The sequence below is a fragment of the Anolis sagrei genome, chromosome 4, assembly GCF_037176765.1.
Source record: "Anolis sagrei isolate rAnoSag1 chromosome 4, rAnoSag1.mat, whole genome shotgun sequence".
NCBI lineage: Eukaryota > Metazoa > Chordata > Lepidosauria > Squamata > Dactyloidae > Anolis > Anolis sagrei.
In genome coordinates, this window is record NC_090024.1 from 16276177 (window position 1) to 16302462 (window position 26286).

The window sequence follows — 26286 nt, forward strand, 5'->3', positions numbered from 1 at the left end:
TTAGCATTACCTAAAGAGGATTTCAAATGTTCTTACAATTCCTAGGGCTGTTCCAGATTAGCCTGGAGCAACTAGGCTTTAGGGACGCAATTGCACCCAGGTTAAAGGCCTCACTTGCTCCAGAAAGTTTGTGCTTTTCTTTGGGGGGGGGGGGGGTCCTGAACCGGGATACAAAACCAAACCCCCCAGAAGAACCTTCAACTAGTCTGTTGCTTCCAGTTTTCTGCCATCCCATCAACTACTGGTCCAGTCAGTTTTAGTTATGGAAAACTAGCAAAATGTCCTTGGCCCCAAGCAGCAAAATATCCTGAGGCAGCCTTTTAAGAAGTTGAAACTTTATTGGATCACAACTCTCAGAATCCTACCAGTGATTTGAGTACTCACCATGACAACTGGGAAGTTTTGAGAAATGTAGGGCAAGAAAAGTAACATTCTTCGTGTTGTGCAGTGCAGTAAGTTCTTCTACTATGACTGCAAACTACCACCAAAAAACCCCCAAACAAACATCTCCCCTTTTCTGGCAATCCCCTGGTGCATAGAAATGATGTGCCAGGAGAAAAAGTGGGCCAGGAGTGATTTTCCTTCTTCCCCTTTCTCCTGGCGTGCCATTTCTATTCGCCAGGAGAGTGCCGGTGAAGGGGAATGCAGCTGGGCAAGTTATTTTCTCTCTTAAAGGCTTTTCTGGGGGGTTTGGGGAGGGCATTAAAGCCCTCTTGGATATTCTGGGCTCATGGAGCCTGGAATACAAAGACCTGGGTCTTTCAAAATGAGCCAGGTTTTTATAGTTGACAAATTACTACAGAAAAAGCAGGGTTTTCTTGTTTTGTCCTGAAAGCAGTCACTTTTATGTCTGGCGTCATTTGGACACCCCATATGTAAACGCAGGATCTCACGCTTCTAAGGGGCTGTCTAGATGTGCCCCTAGTTTTGATTTAACTGAGGTATTTTGTCCTAACACAAGCCAGTCCACTAACATAGAGTTTTTGCATTTAATGTTCTAGATCTAGTGTGTATCTCCCCATCAGGTGTTTCTTTTGGAAGGAAGAAGGGAGCTAGCCAGCTGGCCTTCTTTGGGTAGCTTTTCAATTTTCTTAAATTATCTTAATACTAGGAAGAACTTAAACTAGAGGTAGGGGTTGGTTTGTGCGATGTTTTCCAATGACTGCTTTTTAAAAACATGCATTATTTTGGGTTTGACTGTAATATGCCATCATTTGAGAGAAATAGAACCCACCCTCAAGTATTTGCATTGACAAGAGGTAAGCTCCAACAACAGCGAAATTCACCCTTAATTAGGAATGATCAAAGACAAAACACACACTGAAGACAACTCTCACATGAAATGTACAATTGCAGAATCTTAATTTCCCTTTTATTTTCCTGAATACAGAACATTACAGAAGCACATTGCGACATTGAATAAAAACCAGCCATTAGGTAAAGCCAAGAAAACATAAACAGGAAAGTAATCAACTAACATTAGTTTTACTCTATATTGATTGATTTCAACGCAAGGGGATAAATGCACTTGTCCATTTACACAACAATAATTTTCCCTAAGGAAGCTACAGGAATGATTGTCAGTGAAAAGCAAGACTACAGATACACTATGCAGGAGTCCTGTTTTCATATTTGAGGTACAACTAATATGCAAGGATCTATATGGTGCATCTATTTCTAGGATTTTGTTCTTGAGTGATATCAAGAAACAACGCTGTTGGAAAATGCCAAGAACACATGTGAATGAAGATAATTTAGAGCAATTTATGTATGGCCAAAGAATTCTGAATCCCAAAGTATGTAAGAAAAGGAAAGGGTCACATATAAACCAAACAGAGATGTTCAAAGGTGCAAATTTATGGACAAACTAGTATCAGTTGGCCTCATTTGGATGTGATTCTTCATGAAAAATATCCCAACTATTTTCTTTTAAAAAATAGATAGTGGAGTCATCCTATGAAATTCTCCAGTCATACCATAAGGGTACAAATGGAAGATGTACAAGTGTTTGTGCAAATCTAATTTGTGGCAAGAGAGCTTGGCACAAAGACAATAACAGTGATAGCAACCATGCTTGAGAAGTAATCCAATGAGGTCCACAATGTAGTGGCTTTTTAAATAAAGTAAAAACCATCCATGTGCACAATATTTTTATCTGCCTTGCTGAAATGACACTTTGGAAAAAAATGTCCATGAAGGCATAATGCAGTAGTTCTCAACCTGGGGTCCCCAGATGTTTTTGGCCTACAACTCCCAGAAATCCCAGCCAGTTTACCAGCTGTTAGGATTTCTGGGAGTTGAAGGCCAAAAACATCTGGGGACCCAGGTTGAGAACCACTGGCATAATGGACCTTGGTCTACATCCCAACTTTCCTATGTGTGTATAGATGGGTTTTATGTAGATGGTGTACAGACAGGCCAAGAAAAGTTGGAATAGGGTCATTAACTGGAGAGATGCTGCATGGCTGTGTGTATGTCTTAATATATATGTGGCGTCCTTCAGGCAGTTTGTGGACCAAACACAGGGAATGCTCTGAGTGCACATTCAAGTGATTCTTGCTTGGTCCTGTTGATTCTCAGGAATTACTTTAAAAGTGTATACAAGGAATTTATATTATATATGGGGAAGTTAGGATTACAGCTGGAAAAGGTTACTCTTTAGACTACAACACAGAGAATCCCCCATCCAGCAGGGCTACTGGCCATGCTTACTGAAAGGTCTAGAAGTGCAGTTGGAAAAATATACTGTTCCAAGCTCTGTGGTGTAACGAATGGCAACATTTTCAATATCTTTAAAGGTTATTCGGCCTCTTGGAAGCAATTACCCAAGGGATGTGTTCATTCTAGAAGGAAAGTCTAAAATAGTGGTTCTCAAATTACCCATGGGTCCCCAGATGTTTTGGCCTTCAACTCCCAGAAATCCTAACAGCTGATAAACTGGCTGGGATTTCTGGGAGTTGTAGGCCAAAACACTTGGAGAACTACAGGTTGTGAACCACTGGTCTAAAAGATACCATATTGGTAATTAAACTGAGTGGTTACATGCTATCTTAATAATAATGCATATTTCCCTCATCCCAACACTCAATCTACTGCTACTTCTAAGGGGACGGGGGTGGGTTAGGGTTACAATTAGTCCATTAGGATGAATGAGCCAAAGAATAATCTTGCAGGATGGAGTTCAGGTTCCAAAGACTTTGTATGAATCTCTCTGGGGTCCTTCAGGGCTCTCCATGAAACTCTTGCATGCCTAATATTGGTAGACATTTGGGCCAACCATCCAGTGAAATACAAGGCCTTGCTGCTGGAAGGGGGACCATTGTCACATCCTTTGGGTCATTTGGATTCCCTCTGAACATGAGGAAGAACTTCCTGACTGTGAAAGCCATTCAGCAGTGGAACTCTCTGCCCCGGCGTGTGGTGGAGGCTCCTTCTTTGGAAGCGTTTAAACAGAGGCTGGATGGCCATCTGTCAGGGGTGATTTAAATGCAATATTCCTGCTTCTTGGCAGGGGGTTGGACTGGTTGGCCCATGAGGTCTCTTCCAACTCTTTGATTCTATGACTCTATGATTTGGCTCCAACCTTGGACCTTCCAAATGTGTGGACAGTTACTTTCCAACACACTGGAAGAGGCCAGTGTTGGAGGAGGACAGCTTTGAGTACATCCACTGGGCTCTTTGGATCCAAGCTTAAAGTCTTGCAAGCCAGGTCTTTGTGCTACAACGGCTCCTTCGTTTTACCTACAGGACAGCAAGGGTAACAACATTCCTAATCATTTACACATTTTTATACATCACTTTGCAACACAACATTGAGAAAGGATTATATCCTAACATTTATACCAAATATATGAACTTCAGTTTAGCCATTAAACATAGTAAAATACATACAAACCACAAGGTCTTTAACATATGTAGGCCACAGCATCTTAACACACATAGATATATCGTCAAAAGGTCTTATACACCACATAGGTTTGAAGAACACTCATTAATACAAAGAGAGAGACTTCACACAACGTAACCTTTGCTTCTTCAGTTTCACAGTTTAGCATTTATCAGTAATTGATCCTTTATTCTTGTGATATCAAATATATATATTTCCTACTAATTTCCCCGGCATTGACAAAATAATCTGCTTTCCTGAAATCCAGTCTGTATGAAACTATATTTCTTTAGTCATGAAAAATATTGCACATTTGAGAACTTTCAACAGAAGTTATCTGCCTCTCGAGAGGTGCAGCTCTGGAAATGAAGGGAGCACTTTAGAAGTGCCAACGATGGCAGGAAAAGGTGCTCCATTCAAGCATGGAGCCAAACATGGCACGGTCAGCAGCAGGGTCCCACTCATGTATGGGGCTCTGCTTCACAGCTTTTGACCTTTGGCAGGAAATACAGCACATTTTGTTACCCTCTTCCCATTAGGTAAGACACTTTTTAATGGGTTTCCAAATCATTATGTGGAATGTTGAAGGCTTTCATAGCCGGAATCACTGGCCCCTACAACTGGGTTGTTGTAGGTTTTGTTGAGAGGTAATCACCTCTCAACAAAAGTTTACTCCAGGCACTGTCAGGCCATTATATGCTAATCAAGGTGGTCAGTTGAAACATTCACACCTAGCTCCAGCAGACAAGAGTCCTTTGTCCCACCCTGGTCATTCCACAGATATATAAACCCTTTTTCCTAGTTCCAACAGACCTCACTACCTCTGAGGATGCTTGCCATAGATGCAGGCGAAATGGCAGGAGAGAATGCTTCTAGACCATGACCATATAGCCCGCAAAAACCTACAACAACCCATTATATGGAATAGTGCAATCAAAATGTCTTGGATAGCTCAAGTAATATACATACAAATAGTTACATAATTATGAGCTTCATCATAGTCCTGTTAGGCAGACATGGATCTTCTTAAGTGGAACCCCAATCCAGGAAGAGGACGTCTGTTAGCTTACAAAACTGTGACATTTTAAAAACAAAATTAAAAGGAGAAGAAAGTGTGATCTGAATTAAATCCTTATTCTTCTCCTTCCTCATAAGGATAATTGGCAACATTGAAAACTAGTAAATGTATTTCTAGCCAGTACTACAGTGGCTAGAACTGAATGCAAAACATCTGCTGTTAGAGTGGATTTTCAACCAAGGAAAAGGTTGATACATAGCACCTTATCTGTGCATGCATTTTTTTCTATTTTACTTAGCAATAGAATTATTTCTAACCAAGTTAGGTTTCTCTTAACTGAAAAATCTTGGGTGCAGCATTTCTGTGAACGTGAATATCAAAATCTCAAAGCTTATAGGGAAAAAACCAAACTTCTCTAGATTCTTTGGGAAGGATCAGGAGATTCAATCCAGTTTCAAAACTATTTCTAATGGCTACTGCTCATGTGGTCATAGGCCTTTTAACAGTATAGTCCCGTGCATGTATTCTTGGAAGTAATTCCCATTAAATGCAATGGGGCTTCCTCTAGTTATGTGTACATAACTTTACAGTCTTGGTCACAAAGAGAGTCACACTTTATATTTACTAAGAGAAGGCCTATTCCACAGAAGTATACATCTATGTGAATTTTGTGAATTTACTGAAATGGAGAAAGAAAAATGTTTTGAAAAATACAAGTTAGACCTGTAAGAAAAAACCTCATGTGTACACAGATATTTAAAAAAGCCATTTGCAATTTAAATTAAAAGAGTAACACAATGTTAAAATACAGCAAAGAAATAGAGAAAAAAAGTCTTTGAAATTAACATAGGAGTGCAATTCAAAACCAAAGGTAATTTGCTCTATGGAGATACCACATTAGTTTAGTTCAGTATTGTTTTCTCCAGATGTTCTGGACTTCATTTCCAAAACTTCCAGCTGGTATAGTCAATGTACAGGAATTATAGGAGCTGAACGTCCAGAACATCTGGAGGAAAAAAGGTTGAGAACCACTGATTTAGGTGGAATAAGTATCAGAGATGTTTAAATCTTTCTTCTTTTGTTAAAAAATGAAGGAAGTTCAGTACACACAAAGATCTGGAAATTTTATCTCATAGACTGGGATGGACTGGTAATGGGCATGTCCAGCAGTGATTGATACTGTTCCAGAAGGGCTAGGAGGTGGTCTAAAAAAACAAGCAAAAAAGAGTATTATTTTTAAGCTTCACATATTCATAAATATTCATGATTTTCAGTGATAATCCTGTATCAGCTATTCTGTTAAGTACAGTATGACCCCTGTATCTGCATAAAAATACATAATTGAACTTCACATGGAAAAGTGAAACTATGGATCATAGTGAACTGTGTTGAAACAAAGGTTTTCCAGCCCAAGAATACTGTAGACTCACACTGAAGTCCATAGGAAATGTCTAGAGCAGGCATGGGCCAACTTTGGCCCTCTAGGTGTTTTGGACTTCAACTCCCACCATTCCTAATAGCCTCAGGAAAAGGAAATGGCCTGAGGCTGTTAGGAATAGTGGGAGATAATACTAATACTAATACTAATACTAATAATTTATTTATATTCTGCCCTATTGCCCCAAGGGGACTCAGGATGGATCACAATCCACATACATGGCAAACATTCAATGTCCTTTTGGACAGACATGACAGATATAGACAGAACAGAAAGGAGGTATGTTATGTCGACATCCAGCTTTTTGGCGCATTGGAGGCTGTGCTCGAATCCAGCCACAGGGTGGTGCTGTTGCTCCATCCTCTATGACGAAGAGCCATCAGGATTTGCGCCTTCCTTTTGGACGCTGGGCATTTTCTGATCTTTCTCTTTATGGTGTTGTTTTTGCAGTACCTAATTTCTCTACTTATAGCTCAAGCTGTTTTCAAACTGCTTAGGTAAACAGTGAGCTAGGCTTACAGTTGGGTGCTCATGCCAACAATGGGGCTTCAAACTGGCAACCTTTCATTTGGTAGATCTTATCATTGCTGGTGATTTACCACCTGTGCTAAAGCCCAGCTCTTTTGAAGTCCAAAACACCAGGAGAGCTGAAGTTTACCCATGCCTGCTCTAGAGAGACCATATTTTGTTGGATACAGATAAATGAAACTGTGGGAACTGGTCCTACAGATACCAGGGCCAAAATGTTACTTAACTAAGCAATGTCTTCTGGCCTACTTCCCTCTAAAATGACAGAAATGTCATTGACCCATATTTCAATTACAATTAAAAATGAATCTCATTCTCTCCATGCAGCCTGGTAAAGTTGTTGGGTGAAGCTCATGGGCTCATTCCAACGTTATGATTGTCTGATTATATGAGAAAGAATGGTTACCAAACCAAGTGAATTGCAACAAATGTTTTTAATATGGAGAAGTCATTGGAAGACTCATTGGCATCTGTTATTAACAGCCTGCAACACCCAAACCATATTTACTTGGAAGCAAGTCCTAGGAAAGAAGCCAAAATGGATGCAGCCTTTTAAAACTGCAGAAGAAAAACAAGTTAATTAACCCAAAATCATCTGTTTCACATATTCATTGCCACCTCAAACAAATGTATTACCGTAGCCTTACCGAACAGTGCGTTCCAATATCTGTGTCAGCCTGTCATGGAGGAAGTTTGCCTAGAAAGAGGAATGATTTATTATTTTAGAGAAATGCTGGATTCTCACCCTCCTCTTCCAACAAATTAGGCTAGAAAACTGACATCTCATAAAGCTGACATTGCTTGTTATTGGGATTTAACTGCACCAACAGCTCACCTGTATGGATGGGGTACCATGATCCCATAGACCATGTTCCTGGTGGGATTATGGCCAAGTGCACCCTCGCAGAATGAGAACAATAATTTAATTTTATTATTTTTTGGTATGTAAATGCCTGTTCTCCTTTTGTATGAGGGGCATTCATTAAAGATTTCACCTGACCCACTTCTATTTATCACAGGATGCTGAAATTGCACATGTGTAATGATATAAGTCTCTATAGATTACGTGCCAATTTACAGTCTTGATTTTACAAGTGCTGAAGTGGTGTGAGGTTTGATAATGGACCCAGTGGAATACAGAGCAGTCCTCAAGTTCTTTTCCTTGAAAGGCCACACACCAAAGGAGATGTTCGATGAGATGAAAGAGGTTTATGGTGATGATTCCCCCCATATGATGTAGTCAAGAACTGGCATTGTCAATTCAAATGTGGTTGGACTTTGGTGCAAACAGCTCCAATTTCAGGGCGACCCCACTCTGCTGCTGATGAGCACACCATCCAGCAAGTGGAGGTTGCCATTTTGGAAAATCGCCATCTAGTCCAAAATGTCCAGATTACTGTGGAGTCTGTGGAAAAAATCATCCAAGACCATGTTCACATATGCATAAGGTATCCTCTTGCTGGGTTCCCCGGCTGCTCACACCTTTCCAGAAGCAGGAATGAGTTGAATGCTCTCAGGCTCAGTCAACTATATGCCATGGAAACCAGGAGGACTTTTTCAACAGACTGATCACACAGGATGAAAGCTAGATCCATCACTATGATCCTGAGATGAAAGTCCAGTCAATGCAATGGAATCATCATGACTCACCGCCTCCAAAAATGGCACGTGCCCAGCCCAACTCTTGGCAGGCAAGGTCATGCTCACGGTATTTTGGGACCAGCACAGAGTAGTATTGATGGATTTTCTAGCAAATGGTACCACGATCACTGGGGCATACTATGCTTCACTCCTGCAAAAATTGCAGGAGGCCATCAAAACCAAGAGATGTCTGCCTTCTGCAAGACAATGCACCAGTTCACAACTCACATGTTGCCCAAATAATAGCATGCTCCTGTAGTTTTGAAATTCTACCGTATCCCCCTTATTCACCTAGTTTGGATCAAGACCAAACATGGTACACAGAGTCCCCATGGCCCACTCTACATCCTGGTACGGTCTGTGGGATGATGGAACATTCACAATGGGACTTCCAATACTTTCACTCACTTCCTGAGACCACTGCAACCCACACCAATGACTGATCAAAACCAAACTTGGCACACACAGCCTCCAATGACCTACATCCTGGTGTGGTTTGGAAGAGGGTGGACCATGGACGATGGAACTTACATATGGGAGTTGTAGTTCACCCGTACCCACTGAACCCAGTTGACATAGGATCTAGACTAAATTTAGAGCACAGACAAACAATGCCTTTCTCAAATAACCTGGGCACTGCTGGGTCTCCAAGTTAGTAACAAAACTTTATTTCTAGCCCGCCCTCTCTCCCCAAAGGGACTCAGGGAAGTTTACATGCACAAAAAGTAAAGCATTTACTGCCTCAGGTGAGTACAAAAGTATCAAAAGAGTACACAATAAAGCAACCGTAATAACAGTAAGCTTATGACGAAGAATTAAGCATTGTGATGAAAAATAAAACAAAACAATCCAATAAGACATAGTTAACTAAAACGTAAGTAAACATTACAACAAATACCCTAAAATGAATTTAAGATGAGATCTAGTAAAAGTGGATATTTAAATTATGTGATTTGAAGAACAAGATGGCTTAAGATAAGCAAGCAGGTTGCAGACACTGTCTAAATGCTCACCTTGGTTTCACATTGTGCGGCAATTTCTTCAAAAGGAGCCTTCTGGAATTTTTCAATCACAAGGCGCCTCTTTTCCTTCTCTTGTTCCTCAAGTGCATTGTTGTCTTTTGGGAAATTAAATAAAAATACTGAAGTTACATTTGCAAAGTATCTGATGACATTAGTAAAGCAACCAAAAATAAGGAAGCAATGCAAAAAGATGTCAATAAATCGCTGAAGTGGCAGTGGACATGTTTATCTGTCACAAAGTTCTAGGAGGAGTTGGAAGGAAGGTAATGTGATGCATCTTCTAACAAGCCATGGTTGATTAACCAGACAAAATGTATTAACCAATAAAAATCCAAATTGCTATCTCGGGTAACAAAAGATGGGGTGGGACAAGATGTGTGGACATAGAAACACAATATATCTTACCTATGGCTTGCTTCAGTGTTTCAAAGGTGATCTCTTCAGTGCTATTTGCCTAGAACACATAATGATGAAGAGCTTGATGAAAATACAGTTCAGCATGGTTATTTTGAGGGTCGACATCAGGACTATTCTTACTCCTCTAAGAGGTTATAAGGATGGAGTAAAAGCATTTTAAATGTTAAGACTAAGGTTATGAAACACTCTCACATATTTTCTAATTGTTGGCCAAAATGAGCACTGTGAAATAAAAAGATCCACCATTGGGAGATTTTTCTTTTCTGGACATTTTGTGAGAAATTTCCATCTCTTCTTTCCACAAAAACAGTTTTTACCATGAATTCAAGATCTTAGATACAATTTTTTTAATAATCTAAAGTATGCAAAAACTTTCCTAATTGCATCCAAAAAGAAAAAACCATTGAAAGTATCCAGTCTTTTTAGCAAAAGCAAAATAGTCATGATTTATCACCTTACATCAGACACTATTCCAATTTGAGCCCCAAATCCAAATGCCATAAAGGATGAGACAGCTGGCTTGGCATATGTTTATATTTTACCTTGAAAACTCATGATTCTTTGAGTCTCTTTTAAGAGAGAAAAGGCAGCATATAAATAAATATAATAATTAAGTAATAGTAACAATGACACAACTTTTAATTAGCTGGTCTTAGATGTTGAGCAACCTTTTCTCCACTGCTATTTAAAATTGAAATAAGAGAATGAACAAAAAGAGACAATTATTCAATTCCCGAGTATACTAAAGCTATCAAATATGAGAAGAATTATGGAATTTCTGGTGGAAATCACAGATGATGATGATACTTCATTTATATTCTGCTTTATTTTCTCAGAGGGACTCAGATCAGATTACAGTTCTACATATTTAAGGCAATCATTCAGTGCCTTTTTACATAGAAACAACAACATACAATACACAGTGGTAAAGAACTTCTGCTTCCATCTCCAGAATCTGGAGGTTATGCTCAACTTCGACCATGGGGAGGTGCTCTTGTTCCTTTTTTCCATGCCGAAGAGCCTGTTGTTCATCGTCTTCTCTGATCGTGTTGCATGTCTGCATGGGGCAACCTTCCTATTGATCTACTCGCATTACATGCTTTTGAACTGCTTGGTAGGCAGAAGGTAGGGCTGACAGCCGGGATCGCCCCCTGTGCAGGTACAGCTGTACCAGGAGCTCCAATTTTGTTTGCTTTGCATTGAATGTTTGTTGTAGTCCTAAGTTTCAGGGACTCTGCAGATAGGTGGCTTCTTTTGGCTGCAATCATAGGGCAAGCCACCTCTCAATTATAGTTAGGTTCCCTGGTCCCACCCCCTTTTTGGGTTTTGGAGGAAAGGGAGCCATTTTGGGTTCAGTCCATACAGAGAAGCCTTTCATGCAGGACATAATACCAAGAACTCCTGTAGAAAGCTTCATCTTCTACAGCTTGGCCGGGGAGAAAGGTCCCGTAGCTTGGCCGAGGATTATACAGCCTTACAGTTCCTTTGCTGAGGGACTTCAGCTGGCCATCACCGAAACCTGAACTCCTTTTCCCCTGGAAGTCTACAAAGCTCTGCTTGGTAAGGGTCACTTGCGGAAGCCAGAAGTAGTTGGTACCGGGTGCAGGGGCTCCACGCCAACAGAGGCAAAGACAGACTGCCCAAATTAGAAGTTAAGGATTTCCCCATTAGTTAGTATACAGTTATGAAGATAGTGCCTGTTCCCCATGGACAAGATTAAGAGAGAGGCAATAGACTGTTAAGAAAGCCTTAAAGTACCTGTTTGTTTTCAACAATAAAGAACTTTGTTGAACCTTTAAGCAATCTAAAGACTGTTTTAAGGAAATCCAAGGGCCTTTAATCTGAGGCAGCCCCGGCATCCTGTTGGGCACACAGAATTTATGTCCTGTCTACAGTCTTATGCACAGGCCCAGCGTGCGACAGCACACCGCCCAACTTGTGGCTTCAAACTGCTAACCAGATTTTCTGCCGCTATTGGCTTAACCCGCTGTGCTACAGCGGCCCCCAGTTCTTAATGTCTTTTACAATGATATAACACCAGTTCAAATGTGATGCTAATGAATACCAAAGAGACATCAGACTTTGATATGTTGCAGGTTGTAGGACTATATTAAACGTATATTACACATCAGCAATATTACTGATGTTGAATGCACACCAGGGTTTTGAGCTGATATTTTAAAATTAAAGGTGGGGATGTTGGAAAGCATTAGGAAACACAATGTAAAAATGACATTCTTTTAATTAAACGAGAATTTACATACCCTTTCCTCCTGATTGCAGCCTGGCAGAATGTCTACTTGAATTGACAAGGTGTCCACAATACTCTTCCTCCTGGACAGTCTATCTTCATCTGGACAAAAAGAGTAACAAGAATTCCATCACCCATCTTTTCATATACTTAAATTCATAGTCCCAGACTGATGCAAGTTGAATAAAATATTCATAAACTATTGTTATTTTGTTTACTTTTGTATCGGCAATGTATGGCATGATGGTCTTTATTGTGGTCTTGTTTTTACAAATTATTTCCCACAACCAACTACTACAATGCAAATGCTAAACTACCAATGCACGGTGATTCTCTGGCACAGTTAATTCTTAATTCTTCCAAGGCATTGACATCTCTGGCCCATCCTCTGTTTGGATATCAGTCAGTATGTTGATGACTTAAGTCAAGAAACAACTTCCTAAGATCTACAGAAATACACACAGGAACACCTCAGCAAGTGAGTGCAAAAGTGGCAGGCTAAAACCCAGAACCTCAATCAGTGACTGATACCAGATGAGAAACTTTCTTCTGAGCACACAGACGACTGGGCGTCTTGGAAGACACTGAACGGACGGTGCTCTGGTACCATGAGATGCAGAGCCAATCTTAAGAAATGGGGCTACAGAGTGGAGACCATGACATGCGAATGTGGAGATGAGCAAACCACAGACCACTTACTACAATGCAGTCTGTGCCCCGCCACATACACAATGGAGGACCTTCTTACAATGACACCAGAGGCAATTGAAGTGGCCAGCTTCTGATCAAAGGAAACTTAGCATAATGCCCAGTTTTCAAACTTTGTTTGTAGTTTTTATACATTATAACTGTAATCTCTGTTAGCTTCTTTCATGATAAATAAACACCTAAAGATCAAAAGTGAGAAAGACTAGAAATATCATCCTGCTGTATTCCAATTGCGGGAGGAAGAGACCACTATTACTTGATGTGGGTGCTGGCTATTAAGCTGGGCTTGGGGAGTCAGGTCAGGAGGCAAGATATAGTTATACATTCATAACTACATCTGTTATATAGAATCTTGGTGAGTATTTTTGTTCTTATTGGCAATTATTTCATTCCCCATACACAATGAAGACAAGAAGGGTTTCTATGAAGCTACTAGGAAGTTCATACATGTTTTTGCAACTTCTCTGGTCCAAAGTCATCAAAAGATTTCTTGGGAGTATATTTATAGTAGTTTGCTACAATTTTAATTGTCAAGGGATCATTGTACTGCATCTTGGGATTTATAGCTTGGTGAAGAACTTCAAATTCTCCCTCAGAGAGTTCTAGTCCAGCCACCCAACCAAGAATTGTAAGAACTTCATCAAAGTGTAAATCACAAGATTCAGTAAGATGTGGCTATGGCAGTTAAAGGTGTTGTCAAACTACAACTATGCATTGTAATTACACTGTCCAATCCAAAAACAGTATTTTAAATGGTGCCTGGAGGAATACTGGTGAGATACTTTTCAATCTCTTAGTTCAGTGGTTTTCAACCTGTGGGTTCCCAGGTGTTTTGGCCTACAACTCTCAGAAATCCCAGTTAGTTTACCAGCTGTTAGGATTTCTGGGAGTTGAAGGACAAAACATCTGGGGACCCACAAGTTGAGAACCACTGTCTTTTGCTGTTCATTCGTTCAGTCATTTCTGACTCTTCATGACCTCATGGACCAGCCCACGCCAGAGCTCCCTGTCAGCCGTCACCTCCCGCAGCTCCTTCAGAGTCAAGCCAGTCACTTCAAGGATGCCATCCATCCATGTCCTTGTTTGGACCCTCTTCCTTTTACCTTCCACTTTCCCCTGCATAATTGCCTTCTCTAAGCTTTCCTGTCTCCTCATGATGTGGACAAAATACTTCAACTTTGTCTCTAATATCCTTCCCTCCAATGAGCAGTGGGGCTTTATTTCCTGAAGTATGGACTGGTTGGATCTTCTCGCAGTCCAAGGCATTCTCAGAACTTTCCTCCAGCACCACTGTCTTAGTCCCAGTTAATAATCTGGAAACCAATTTCATAATGTAAAAGAGTTTAGCACTGGTAACAGAAGTTCAAAGATGTGCACCAAACTGTTATAGCAACACCTCTATAAATGCCAGAACCCATGCAAAAGAACCCATTTCTATACATTTGGAGATGAGTGAATTTCAACCCATCATTCAAAACAACACATCTGTAGATACTACTCCAATGGGATTTCAAGGGTTCGCCACAAAACAGAAAGTGTGTTGTGTGATGTCCCCATGGGATCCTTTTGGGAAAGTGTCTAGAGACGGGTTCAAAATTGTATGCGATGAGGTCCAAACTCACAACATAAAAAATTAGATGAAAGCCACAGTAGCTCTTTCTATCTATCTACGCAAAGGATGCTTACTGGGATGTCTACAATTCTAAACCACGACAGGAAAATGCTGCAAAAAAGGATAAGCAGCTATAGTTCCAATTTACCTTTTGACTTGCGCCTGCATTTATGAGGCTTTTTGCCAGATGGAAACAGAGCTAAATATCAAGAGATGTACAAAGGTGGAAACAAAACATTTAGGTTGACATGCTAGCCAGGAAATTCAAAAATAAGGATAGCAGAAAAGTCATAAACATGATGCCAGGATCAAGAGAACTAGATGACTGGAGAAAGGTGTTGACATCAGCTTATTTGACACACAAATGGACATGAGAGAGAAAAAGGTTCTATTTTGGGAAGACAAAAAACTCCAAACAAATCTCAAAGTGTCTACTGGCTACAAACAAAATCCTTTATAATATACAGTTACACCACATTTTCAGGTTGAACTTTTATGGATTTAATTATTCGCATATTGATAAATATAGTCTTTCAAGGAATTGCTACTTCCTCCAGCTCAAGTCTATATTCAGGTTGACTATAGAGTTGCCCTAGAAGAGCTAGAGAAGTGTCCTCTTAGGTACAAAAATAATTCAAGGATTTTTATTGGTCTGCTGTGAGTTTTCTAGGTTGTATGGTTATGTTTCAGAAGCATTATCTCCTGATGTTTCACCCACATCTATGGCAGGTATCCTCAGACCTCACAACCTCTGAGGATGCCTGCCATAGATGTAGGCAGGAGAGAATGCTTCTGTAACATGGCCATACAGCCCAGAAAACTCACAACAAACCAGTGATTCTGGCCATGAAAGCCTTTAACAACACAGGGTTTTCATTGGTGGTTTTTCAACTTCTATGGGGCCTATATAAGCCCCTCACAGCGACAAACGTGGAGGGCTGATTGCACCAGAACTAAAAGCATCTGAGTGTAACGTCTAGGGCAGGGGTCCTCAAACTAAGGCCCGGGGGCCGGATGCGGCCCTCCAAGGTCATTTACCCGGCCCTCGCTCAGGGTGAACCTAAGTCTGAAATGACTTGAAAGCACACAACAATGATGACAACAATCCTATCTCATGAGCCAAAAGCAGGCCCACACTTCCCATTGAGATACTAATAAGTTTATATTTGTTAAATTGTTCTTCATTTTAATTATTGTATTGTTTTTAAGTGATTTTTGCACTCCAAATAAGAGATGTGGTATGCATAGAAATTCATTCATGTTTTTTTTTTCAAATTATAATCCGGCCCTCCAACAGTTTGAGGAACTGTGACCTGGCCCTCTGTTTAAAAAGTTTGTGGACCCCTGGTCTAGGGTATAACCATTCCAAGCAGAGTTTCCATAAACCCGGATTTTAGGCTAACTGCCGTCATATCAACTGAATATCACAGAAGGGGAGAAGAGCAGCAGGTGTCGTACCATTACGCTTAAACCTAGCAATTGAGAGGAAAAGCACTCCCTCAATCCCAGCCATGGCCTCTGAGGCACAGAACAGCAACTAGGATTTGCTAGAGTTAATCCTCTCTTCCATTTCCATGCTCCTATCCTTGTGTTTCATGTCTTCTTGATTTGCAAGTATGACAGTAGGGAAGTGTCAAATTAAAAATCTGTAAGCTGCTCTGGGAGCCTTTTTGACTGTAGAGATGGGAATAAAGGCTCTAAGCAAATAAACATTGATGCAGTCAAGAAAGATAGCAGAGGAATTACAATAAATGTGCAAGCTGTCTTCAATTATGAGCAATCAGCATTCTCACATACCATGTGAGAGTATAGTATGATCCCAGTATCCACGATGGATACATTCCAAGATCTCCATGGATACCTAAAACCATGGATAAGAGCAAACCCTACCTTTTAATTATACTTGGGCTGAAGACATACCATAGGATCGCACTGGAGGATCTAGAATGGCCCACAAACACTTCCTGGGTTGGGGGAAAAGATTTTGAGTCTCAGTAACTGTGGATATTGAATCCAAGGGTAATGTACCAGGTTGTGTACTTGTTTGTTGAACAACCAGTAACTCTACTGGATCTCAGGAAATACCTTCTCCTGGCACAGCTTGCTACCTGAGATCTTTTGTCTGTCAACCCCTGAAATAACAAAGCCACACAACAGTTTTTGCATTAAAATATGGGCAACTTTTATTTAACTGTTACCCATTTAACTTGAACTGAGTCTAAATCATTGAGCCTGAATTTGGTGTGGCAAAGCCGAGGTAGCGTCCCTGCCCAGCTAATTAGGGCGAAACACCAGGGTTCCCTGAATCTGGGTAACCTCTATGGGAAATGTATCAGAGAAGTCTCTCTCAAAGTTAATGAGGCCAGACTTGTTACAGTAAGTCGCAGCAGGAACAAGTGTGTATGTTAAAGAAAAACCTTATTATGTTAATTATTATGTGCAGCTGGTAATGTAGGTCGGCCAGCATATTTTGACCACACACGGTGGGGTATAAGTGTATGGATTTTAGAATGCAGTTCGGAGAAGCAATATGCTGTAATGCTGGTATGCTCTAACAGCGATGCTCTCTGCTATGGTGGAACAGCTATTTATTTACTCAAGGTTTATGTTTTGCTCTCTCATTTGAATGATGATGAAGAAGCCTTATTCTATGTTACTTACAAGAACTATGTAAGTTTATTGCACTATTTGATTATGTACGCAGCACTGCAAGTTTATGTTTTGCCTCTGCTGATAAAATTCTTTCTGTTCCTTTTTCCTCTTGCCTGTGTGTCTTTTGCATTGGACCTGGCTAAAATCTGCTTCTGCACAACAAGACTCTCCCCATTCCTAGGCCATCTGATTTCACCTCACCTTGTCAAATAGACCCTAGGTGAGTGTTTTAGTTAATGGCCTTCACCCCTGAGGGAGGTATCTTGGGTGTATACCAAACCTTTTTATTTCCCTTACCAGTTGAAGATTATTTAATGGTGCACTATCCCAATTTGCCCCACAACAGTATAGGGTAGGCAAAAAACCCTTCCAGAACATAGGAGGGAAAAAATCCTACCTGATCCCATACAGCGACCAAAATTTAGACTGTTTAATGGGCAACTGTGGTAGGTCGCAGATCAGGTCTAGAATCATTTAGGGGCAGGCTCAGGCAATTAGCCTGGCTCTCTCCCAGCCCTCAGTACTTCCAGTCGGAACTACTTTAATTTCTCTTTTTGGGGAGAAGGCAAACTGCTTTCCTCCCACAGCTGCGCAGGGGTAGGACAGCTTATTAAAGTAGTTGCCAGACATACAGGGTTCTGCACCTCAGTTAAGTATCCTAGCTTTGCACCATTGGTTGGATATAATAATAATAATAATAATAATAATAATAATAATAATACTTTATTTATACCCTGCTACCATCTCCCAAGGGACTCGGTGTGGCTTACATGAGGCCGAGCCCACAATACATCAATACAAGCAATAAGAACCACAATACAAAACAAAATACAAATACTAATACAAAGCAATCGAAAATAAATCTCATACACAAATAGCATAAACATTGAACAATAGCACAAAACACATTTAAAATCTATGGCTGGGCCAAATGTAATTAAAGTTAAAAAATAATGCTGGACATGAACAAGAAAGAAAGAAAAGACTGAAATAGCAGTGATCTATACATTCTACAGTATCTTAGAACCTCCAAAGTGGAAACCCTGACAAATAAAACTACACTATAATGTCATTTGTTTGCTCTTGTTACTGCTCATTCACTAATATCACACCATTTCTCTCCAGACTGGGGCATAAAATGAACTACAAAAATATTATAGTATATTGTGTACACTCATGTAAACTCAATCTGTGTAGATTGAGGGCAGATTTTGGGTCAAATTATGGGTTTTGTATGACCTCTGAATAAGGAGAATGGGAAGCATCATTGTTGATTTGAGGGCCCAGTTAGCCCGGGCTGCTGCCAAACATTCAAAATGGGCAGAAGCAACACCGTGGCAGAGAAAGTAGAAGAGATTGGTGCTTCTTTTACGTTTTCTCAGGATAGACTAAGCTTTCACCTTATACCAGTCTATTCACAGAATTTATTTATTTATTTATTTTATTTATATCCACCTTTCTCTACCCCAAGGTGGACTCAGGGCAGCTCATATATGGCACATCCATAGTGCCTTAAAAACATACAATGGTAATTTAAAATAACTTGAATGAAAATTAATACATAATAACATGACTAAAATACATTTCAATGTAATCATGCCATCCAGGGTCAAAGTCTAGGGCCATTCTGTAGTCAAATTGCACATTTTCCACATTTAAATTACTTAACTGCATTATTTTCCAAAAGCCTGCTCCCAAAGCCAGACTTTTACTCTCCTTCTGAACGCTAGGAGGGAGGGAGCTGATCTGATGTCACTAGGGAGGGAGCTCCACAGCTGAGGGGCAACCACAGAGAAGGCCCTGTCTCTCATCCCCACCAGCCATGCTTGTGAAGACGGTGGGACCGAGAGCAGAGCCTCCCCAGACGATTTTAACCCCCGAGATGGTTTGTAGGGGGAGATATGTTTGGACAAGGGAATACGCTCGTAAAAGGGAATGGTTTGCCTTTTAATAAGGGCTAAGATATAGTACTATATTGACCTGGGAATAAGCCAGCCCTGGGTTTTGGGGTTGATTTTTTGAATAAAATTTCTGGACTTAGATGCGAGTATTTCGGGTAGATACAAACACATATAAAGAAATGTAAGGAAAAACATTAAAAAGGTAAAAATAGGATGAAATTGTGTACAAAAATGTTTAAAACAAATCCAATAAAATACAGGTGTGTGTGTGTGAAACACCAAATATTTTTTTTAAAAAAACTTGTGAACCATCAATAGCCTACCTGTCACAAGAGGTACATAAGGGACCGATAGCCGTTCCACACAGTATCCACTGCCACCCAGTGATTCTGCCATCTGGTTGGTCAGGAAAAACAAGTTTGTTTCATCCTTTCCCAGGGAATTGGGTAGGCTTCAAAACAAAATTCAAGATTATTAATTTCTATTCATCATAGCACTAAGCCAAGAAAACAACAGCACAAGAGGGAGTACAGATTAATGTAAAGATCTCAGAGGTAGTAACTGCTAATATTTTTGTTCCCCTTGACAGTTTGCAGAATACATGCATCTTGCCCTCTGTTTACCTTTAAAATCAGTTTTAGACTTATTTATTTCTGCTTTTGACACAAAATAAATTAAAACCTTTAAAATGGGTTGGGGAATATGTGGTCCACAAGGTGTCACTAGACATCAGCTTATATCACTGTTCATCATTGGATATGTGATATAAGGTTCAAGGCAGTTGCAGTCTAGCAACATCATAGAATCATAGAATCAAAGAGTTGGAAGAGACCTCATGGGCCATCCAGTCCAACCCCCTGCCAAGAAGCAGGAATATTGCATTCAAAGCACCCCCGACAGATGGCCATCCAGCCTCTGTTTAAAAGCTTCCAAAGAAGGAGCCTCCACCACACTCCGGGACAGAGTTCCACTGCTGAATGGCTCTCACAGCAGGAAGTTCTTCCTCATGTTCACATGGAATCTCCTCTCTTGTAGTTTGAAGCCATTGTTCCGCGTCCTAGTCTCCAAGGAAGCAGAAAACAAGCTTGCTCTCTCCTCCCTGTGGCTTCCTCTCACATATTTATACATGGCTATCATATCTCCTCTCAGCCTTCTCTTCTTCAGGCTAAACATGCCCAGCTTCTTAAGCCGCTCCTCATAGGGCTTGTTCTCTAGACCCTTGATCATTTTTGTCGCCCTCCTCTGGACACATTCCAGCTTGTCAATATCTCTCTTGAATTGTGGTGCCCAGAATTGGACACAATATTCCAGGTGTGGTCTAACCAAAGCAGAATAGAGGGGTAGCATTATTTCCCTGGACCTAGACACTATGCTCCTATTGATGCAGGCCAAAATCCCATTGGCCTTTTTTTTGCCGCCACATCACATTGTTGGCTCATGTTGAACTTGTCCACAAGGACTCCAAGATCTTTTTCGCACGTACTGCTCTCGAGCCAGGCATCGTCCCCCATTTTGTATCTTTGCATTTCGATTTTTCTGCCTAAGTGGAGTATCTTGCATTTGTCCCTGTTGAACTTCATTTTGTTAGCTTTGGCCCATCTCTCTAATCTGTCAAGATCGTTTTGAATCCTGCTCCTGTCCTCTGGAGTATTGGCTATCCCTCCCAATTTGGTGTCGTTTGAAAACTTGATGATCCTGCCTTCTAACCCTTCATCTAAGTCATTAATAAAGATGTTGAACAGGACCGGGCCCAGGACGGAACCCTGTGGCACTCCACTCGCCACTTCTTTCCAAGATTAAGAGGAAGCATTGGTGAGCACCCTCTGGGTCCGTCCATTTAACCAATTACAGATCCACCTCCCGTAGTTTTGCCTAGCCCACATTGGACATCAGAAGGGTTCCACATTCCGTTCCCTTGCTTTATTGTTGGCTGCTACTTAGGATCTTGAAAGACAACTTGGTCTACTGACTGGAGTGCTGGACCAGGACCTAGGAAACCAGGGCTCAAATCTCCCCTGGGCCATGGAAACCCACTGGGTGATGTTGGCCAAGTCACACTATCTTCAGGCGCTTCCAGACAGGCCCTATATCCCAGGATCTGATCCCAGGCTTTTTTGTTTATCCCACATTATCTGGCAGTGCAGACTCATATAACCCAGTTTAAAGCAGAAAACCTGGGCTCAGATCCTTGGATATAGAGCCTGTCTGGCAGGGGCCTTCGTTTCAAAGGGAGGAACTGGCAACAAATCTTGTAACACTGATTAAGGCTGATGAGGCTTGTAATCCAGTAACATCTGAAGGGATCTACATTCCATTCCCTCCCTTATATTCTTTTGAGCTACTTACTAATTGATTACTGACTTACTAAGTCCACCCAAAGTAAGAATTGTGCAACTCTCCAGATAGTGAACTGTAATTCTCAGCAACCTTTTGTGCTGATCAGAGCTGATGAGAACTGCAGTTCAACATCCCAAGAGCATGGAATTACCAACACAGGGAGCAAAAGATATTATTTTGCATACTTGCATTTCTTCTCTCTGAAAATGGTTTCTGGTAAAAAATAGGGTGCTTCTACATTTCTGGTTTCAATGACCTGCAAAACAAAACAAAACTATTGTTCTCAATACAGTGAAATTGTATTCTTGGTGTCATTCTTGATCTGGGTTGGAATGAGTATTTCATTGTGAGTCATAAAGGTGGAACACGTGTGAATAACCCTTTCAGGGGAACTGCTGCTTTTCCCTTGATTCATAGAAATATGTCTGCTGATATATTTATTGTGGTTGAGGAGCTTCTTTACTAGCTGTGTGGATGCCACACAGCTAGAATTGCCAAAAGCTCCATGTCAGCAAAAGGGCCACACATACTATAGGGATGAGCAACTGTGTCTAGATGACTACATTACACTCCTAAGAGATGTTGGACGACTGCAATTCCATTTGCCTCATACTGTTTGCCCCTACTTCCCAAAAAGCATTTACCTCAAATGCATTTCGTCATTGTATTGTCAATTTGCTTTCTCCCCAGAACCAATACCAGACATATGTGATACTCCAAAGCAATACATTACCTTGCCGATATGCTGGCAAAAAGCAGGAACCGCTATCATCTGGCTCAGAAAATTGAGGTAGGCAGCTACTACTGCCATGATGCTACAACGATGGAACATGGGCAAATTATCCTCATTAAGGATTGCAATGTCCTTCAATTTGAAAAAAAAATCAAGTATAAGATATGGTGCTCTACACATTTACGGAAACATAGAGAGCTGTATTCAATTTAATATAAGTGGAATGGAAATCCCCATTAACACGATTGTGCTGAATGACAATGATGTTGATGTGCATTCCACCTTCTTATCCAAGTGACTCAAGCTAATTTACAGAACGTTGAAACCAAAAGAAATTAAAAACATATAAAAACATCAATTGTATATGCAACTTGCTTTTAAAAAGCAATAAAGCAATTTAAATATTTAAAACCATGCAAAATTCATTAGGAGACAGGATATGAAAAGAAACAAAAACAACATTAAGAGGTTGTTGCAGTCCATTTTGAAAAGCCTATTAGAAAAGTGTAAATTTTACTTGGTCGTAACACTTCACTAAGGAGGATATTTCAAAATCTGAGGGCAGCGACTACCAAATGTTCATGAAAAGTTTGTAGGACTGAAATAATGGTTTCTCCTGAAGATCTCCCCCTGAAGTCACAGGTCCGCAGTTTGGGTGTCCTCTTGGATTCATCACTTATGCTTGAGGCTCAGGCGTCGGCAGTGGCTGGGAGGGCTTTTGCACAATTAAGACTCGTGTGCTAACTGCGACCGTACCTCGTAAAGGCTGAACTGGCCGGGGTGGTCCATACCTTGGTCACCTCTAGATTGGACTACTGTAATGTGCTCTATGTGGGGCTGCCCTTGAAAACGGCTTGAAAATTCCAATTGGTCCAACGGCCGACGGCCAGGTTATTAACTGGTGCTCCTTACAGAGAGAGGTCAACCCTCCTGTTTATGGAGCTCCATTGGCTGCCGTTCATTTTCTGGTCCCAATTCAAGGTGCAGGTGCTCACCTACAAAGCCCTAAACGGTTTGGGACCCGCCTACCTGCATGACCGCATCTCCGTATATGAACTCACACAATCCCTCCATTCATCTGGAGAGGCCCTGCTCACGATTCCACCTGCGTCACAAGCGCGTTTGGTGGGGACGAGGGACAGGGCTTTCTCTGTGGTAGCCCCCTGACTCAGGAACTCTCTCCCCAAGGACATCAGACAAGCCCCAACATTGGCAGTCTTTAGGAAGAGCTTGAAGACCTGGCTGTTCCAGTGTGCCTTTCCAGAATAGGAAACTCCCAGCATCATGTCCCAAACACACTTTATTAGAGATTTAAGATTGTCTGCACATCGCACCTACCCTAAAATCCTTACATTTCACCTGTCATGTCCAGCACTTTTAATTTTAGTCATTACATTAGGCCCGGTCCTAGTTTTAAATGTGTCATGACGTATTGTTTTAATGTTTTTATTGTTACTGCTTTAATGTTTATTGATTTGCTTCATGAGTTTGAGTGTTGTATTTGTTATGCTGTTGTTTTATTGAGGGCCTTGGCCTTTGTAAGCCGCACCGAGTCCTTTGGGAGATGTTAGCGGGGTACAAATAAAGTTAATAATAATAATAATAATAATAATAATAATAATAATAATAATATCTTAGAGCTTGGGCAGGGATTTCTAGGACAATATGGTCCTTCAGATATCCTATCTGAATTACATTATTTTGCACAAGTCATTGTGCAAGAAACTTAACTGTGTGATTCCAGAGCACATGATGTGCTTTGTGTTTTTTTAACTGGTCCAATAAAAATATCACTGTTTTGTGAATTTTTGGGGTTTTTGTGCTAGTAGTAATTCAAAAGAGCTCCAGAACAGATTGTGTCACCTTACAACTGCATTGAAAGATTGCTTGCACAATAAACATGTACTGGATACACCTCTGACTCAAATCTACAATCATTAATGAAATGGAGCTTATCCATAACTAGATAAATTACAAGGTGCTACAGGATAAACTACAGGTGCTTCCATTTTTACTCATGAATAATGTTAGCTATTTACATAGTGATATAAACACAACTGTAGAGTTTGTTTCCAAAATGTAGTAAAGGTAAAGGTTTTCCCTTGACATTAAGTCTTGTCGTGTCCGACTCTGGGGAGTGCTGCTCATCTCAATTTCTAAGCTGAAGAGCCAGCATTGTTCATAGATACCAAGGTCATGTGGCCGGCATGACTACATGGAGCACTGTTGCCTTCCCGCTGAAGTGGTACCTATTGATCTATTCACATTTGCATGTTTTCGAACTGCTAGGTTGGTAGAAGCTGGGGCTAACAGTGGGAGCTCACCCTGCTACCTGGATTCAAACTGCTGACCCTTTGATCAGCAAATTAAGCAGCTCAGCAGTTTAACCTGCTGTGCCACTGGGGGCTCCAAAACTGTATCATAGCAGCATTAAATAAAAGAAAAATACAGTTGAAACAGATAGATCACCAATTTCTTTCATGTTTTCGAACTGATAGGTTGGCAGAAGCGGGAGCTAACAACAGGAGCCCACCCTATACCGCAAAATCGAACTGCCAACATTCCAGTAAGCAAGTTCTACAGCTTAGAGGTTTAACCCGCTGTCTTAGCCCCTTCCAAAAGGTACCAAATAAAAAAGAAAGGAAAATTGAGTTATAGGTAGTAGAATATTATGTATAGATCAAAACTATAAAAATGTATCAAATCACTTCAGTACAGAGTTCGTATTTAAATTTAATTTTACATCAAAAGAATGCATGCCCACAGCAATTATTCAAAATTGGTTTGGGATACTGACTAGCACTTGACAACATGTCTAATTCATAACTATTTGATACTAATTATTCAGTGCAAAATTTATCTGCAACTGATGTTTCAGGACAAAATCAGTTGAGCGTACAAGCACCTCTTGAAAAAAAAAAGATTTACATCCATTCGGAAATTTCTAATTCACTTGCAACACACACATACACACACTTTATTACTTCCAATGGTTTAAGAGTAATATCAAGAACCCCACACCTCCACCTCCATGAGCAATTGAAAGGAAGGAAACATGAGAGATAAACCTGGTGGGGGATCTTAAACTTCTAGTAACATAAAATAAAACCCAGGGTGGTTCCAGACAAGCCTTTATCCCAGAACCATCCACATTTTAAAAACGCAGATGTTACTTGAGGCCTTTCTATACAAACCCCAGAAAGTGTGGGCTTTCTGAGTTGGGTGTCCAGATGCTCTCATGGAACGGCCACCCTTCCCCAAAGTCCCCAAACCCCTATGAAAAGTAAAGAAAACTTACCTGGCCTCCACTAGACTGTAACCGGAGTTCTCCCGGTACGTAGAAATGATGCGCCAGGAGAGCATGTCATTTCTACCCCCTTGCTCTCCTGGTGCATCATTTCCAAGCTCCGGGAGAGCTCCGGCTACAGTCTACTGTAGGCCAGGTAAGTTTTTTCTTACCTTTGAAAGGGGTTTGGGGGCTGTGGGGGAGGAGGGGTATTCCCACAGTTTTCCAGAATAATTTAGTCCGGAAAACTGTGGGAATGGTGTCTGGACTGCAGTCAAGAAATTCTAATTAATTTGCTGCAAACCAAAGTTTGCAAAGTTCTTGGCAGGGGGTTGGATTGGAAGGCCCATGAGGTCTCTTCCAACACTTTGATTCTATGCTTCTATGAAAGTTTCCCTAGTTTGTGGATAATTAATTCAGGATTATCCAGGACATCCTCTGGACAGCCCCTTCTTTATTTCGGGAGTTACTGCAAAAAAAGGGGCTCTCTGAATGCGCCCTCCACTTGCCTGCAAGTCAATCCAGCCCTGTGTTAAGCAACAGAGTGTGCAAAATCAACAGTTTTGCAATACGGATGCAATCTCTAGAGCCTGTGCATCACCATGAAACTCAGGTAGAGGTGATGAACTACAAAGCAGAACTTCACCCAGAGATAATTCCTCTTCAGAAACGGTTATCTCTTATGCTACATTCTGTCGGTAATCATATTCACAGCATTCCTTCTTCCAGGAATGAAAACAGAGGGAATACGTTCAATCTATTCCTTCCATGTTTTCACCTTCACCTTAATTTTTTTTTAAAAGCAAAGAAAGTCCAAGTTATGTGGGAAGCCGTGTGACTCATCTGCTCAGAGGCA

General features: G+C 40.8%; 1 protein-coding gene across 2 annotated transcripts in view; it reads right to left on the reverse strand.

Moving 5' to 3' along the window:
* Nucleotides 1-1345: 1345 nt before the first annotated feature.
* Nucleotides 1346-26286, reverse strand: part of EFR3A (EFR3 homolog A) — a 98493-nt gene continuing 73552 nt past the window's right edge. For both annotated transcript variants that reach the window (XM_067467281.1, XM_067467282.1), the window contains 9 exons: nt 22145-22276; nt 21597-21667; nt 19398-19525; nt 14670-14720; nt 12215-12303; nt 9939-9987; nt 9525-9628; nt 7518-7567; nt 1346-6109 (listed from right to left, as the gene is read on the reverse strand). In XM_067467281.1, coding sequence (XP_067323382.1) covers nt 6004-6109; nt 7518-7567; nt 9525-9628; nt 9939-9987; nt 12215-12303; nt 14670-14720; nt 19398-19525; nt 21597-21667; nt 22145-22276 — 780 coding nt within the window. In that variant the 3' untranslated portion in view covers nt 1346-6003. The remainder of the gene's footprint in view (nt 6110-7517; nt 7568-9524; nt 9629-9938; nt 9988-12214; nt 12304-14669; nt 14721-19397; nt 19526-21596; nt 21668-22144; nt 22277-26286) is intronic.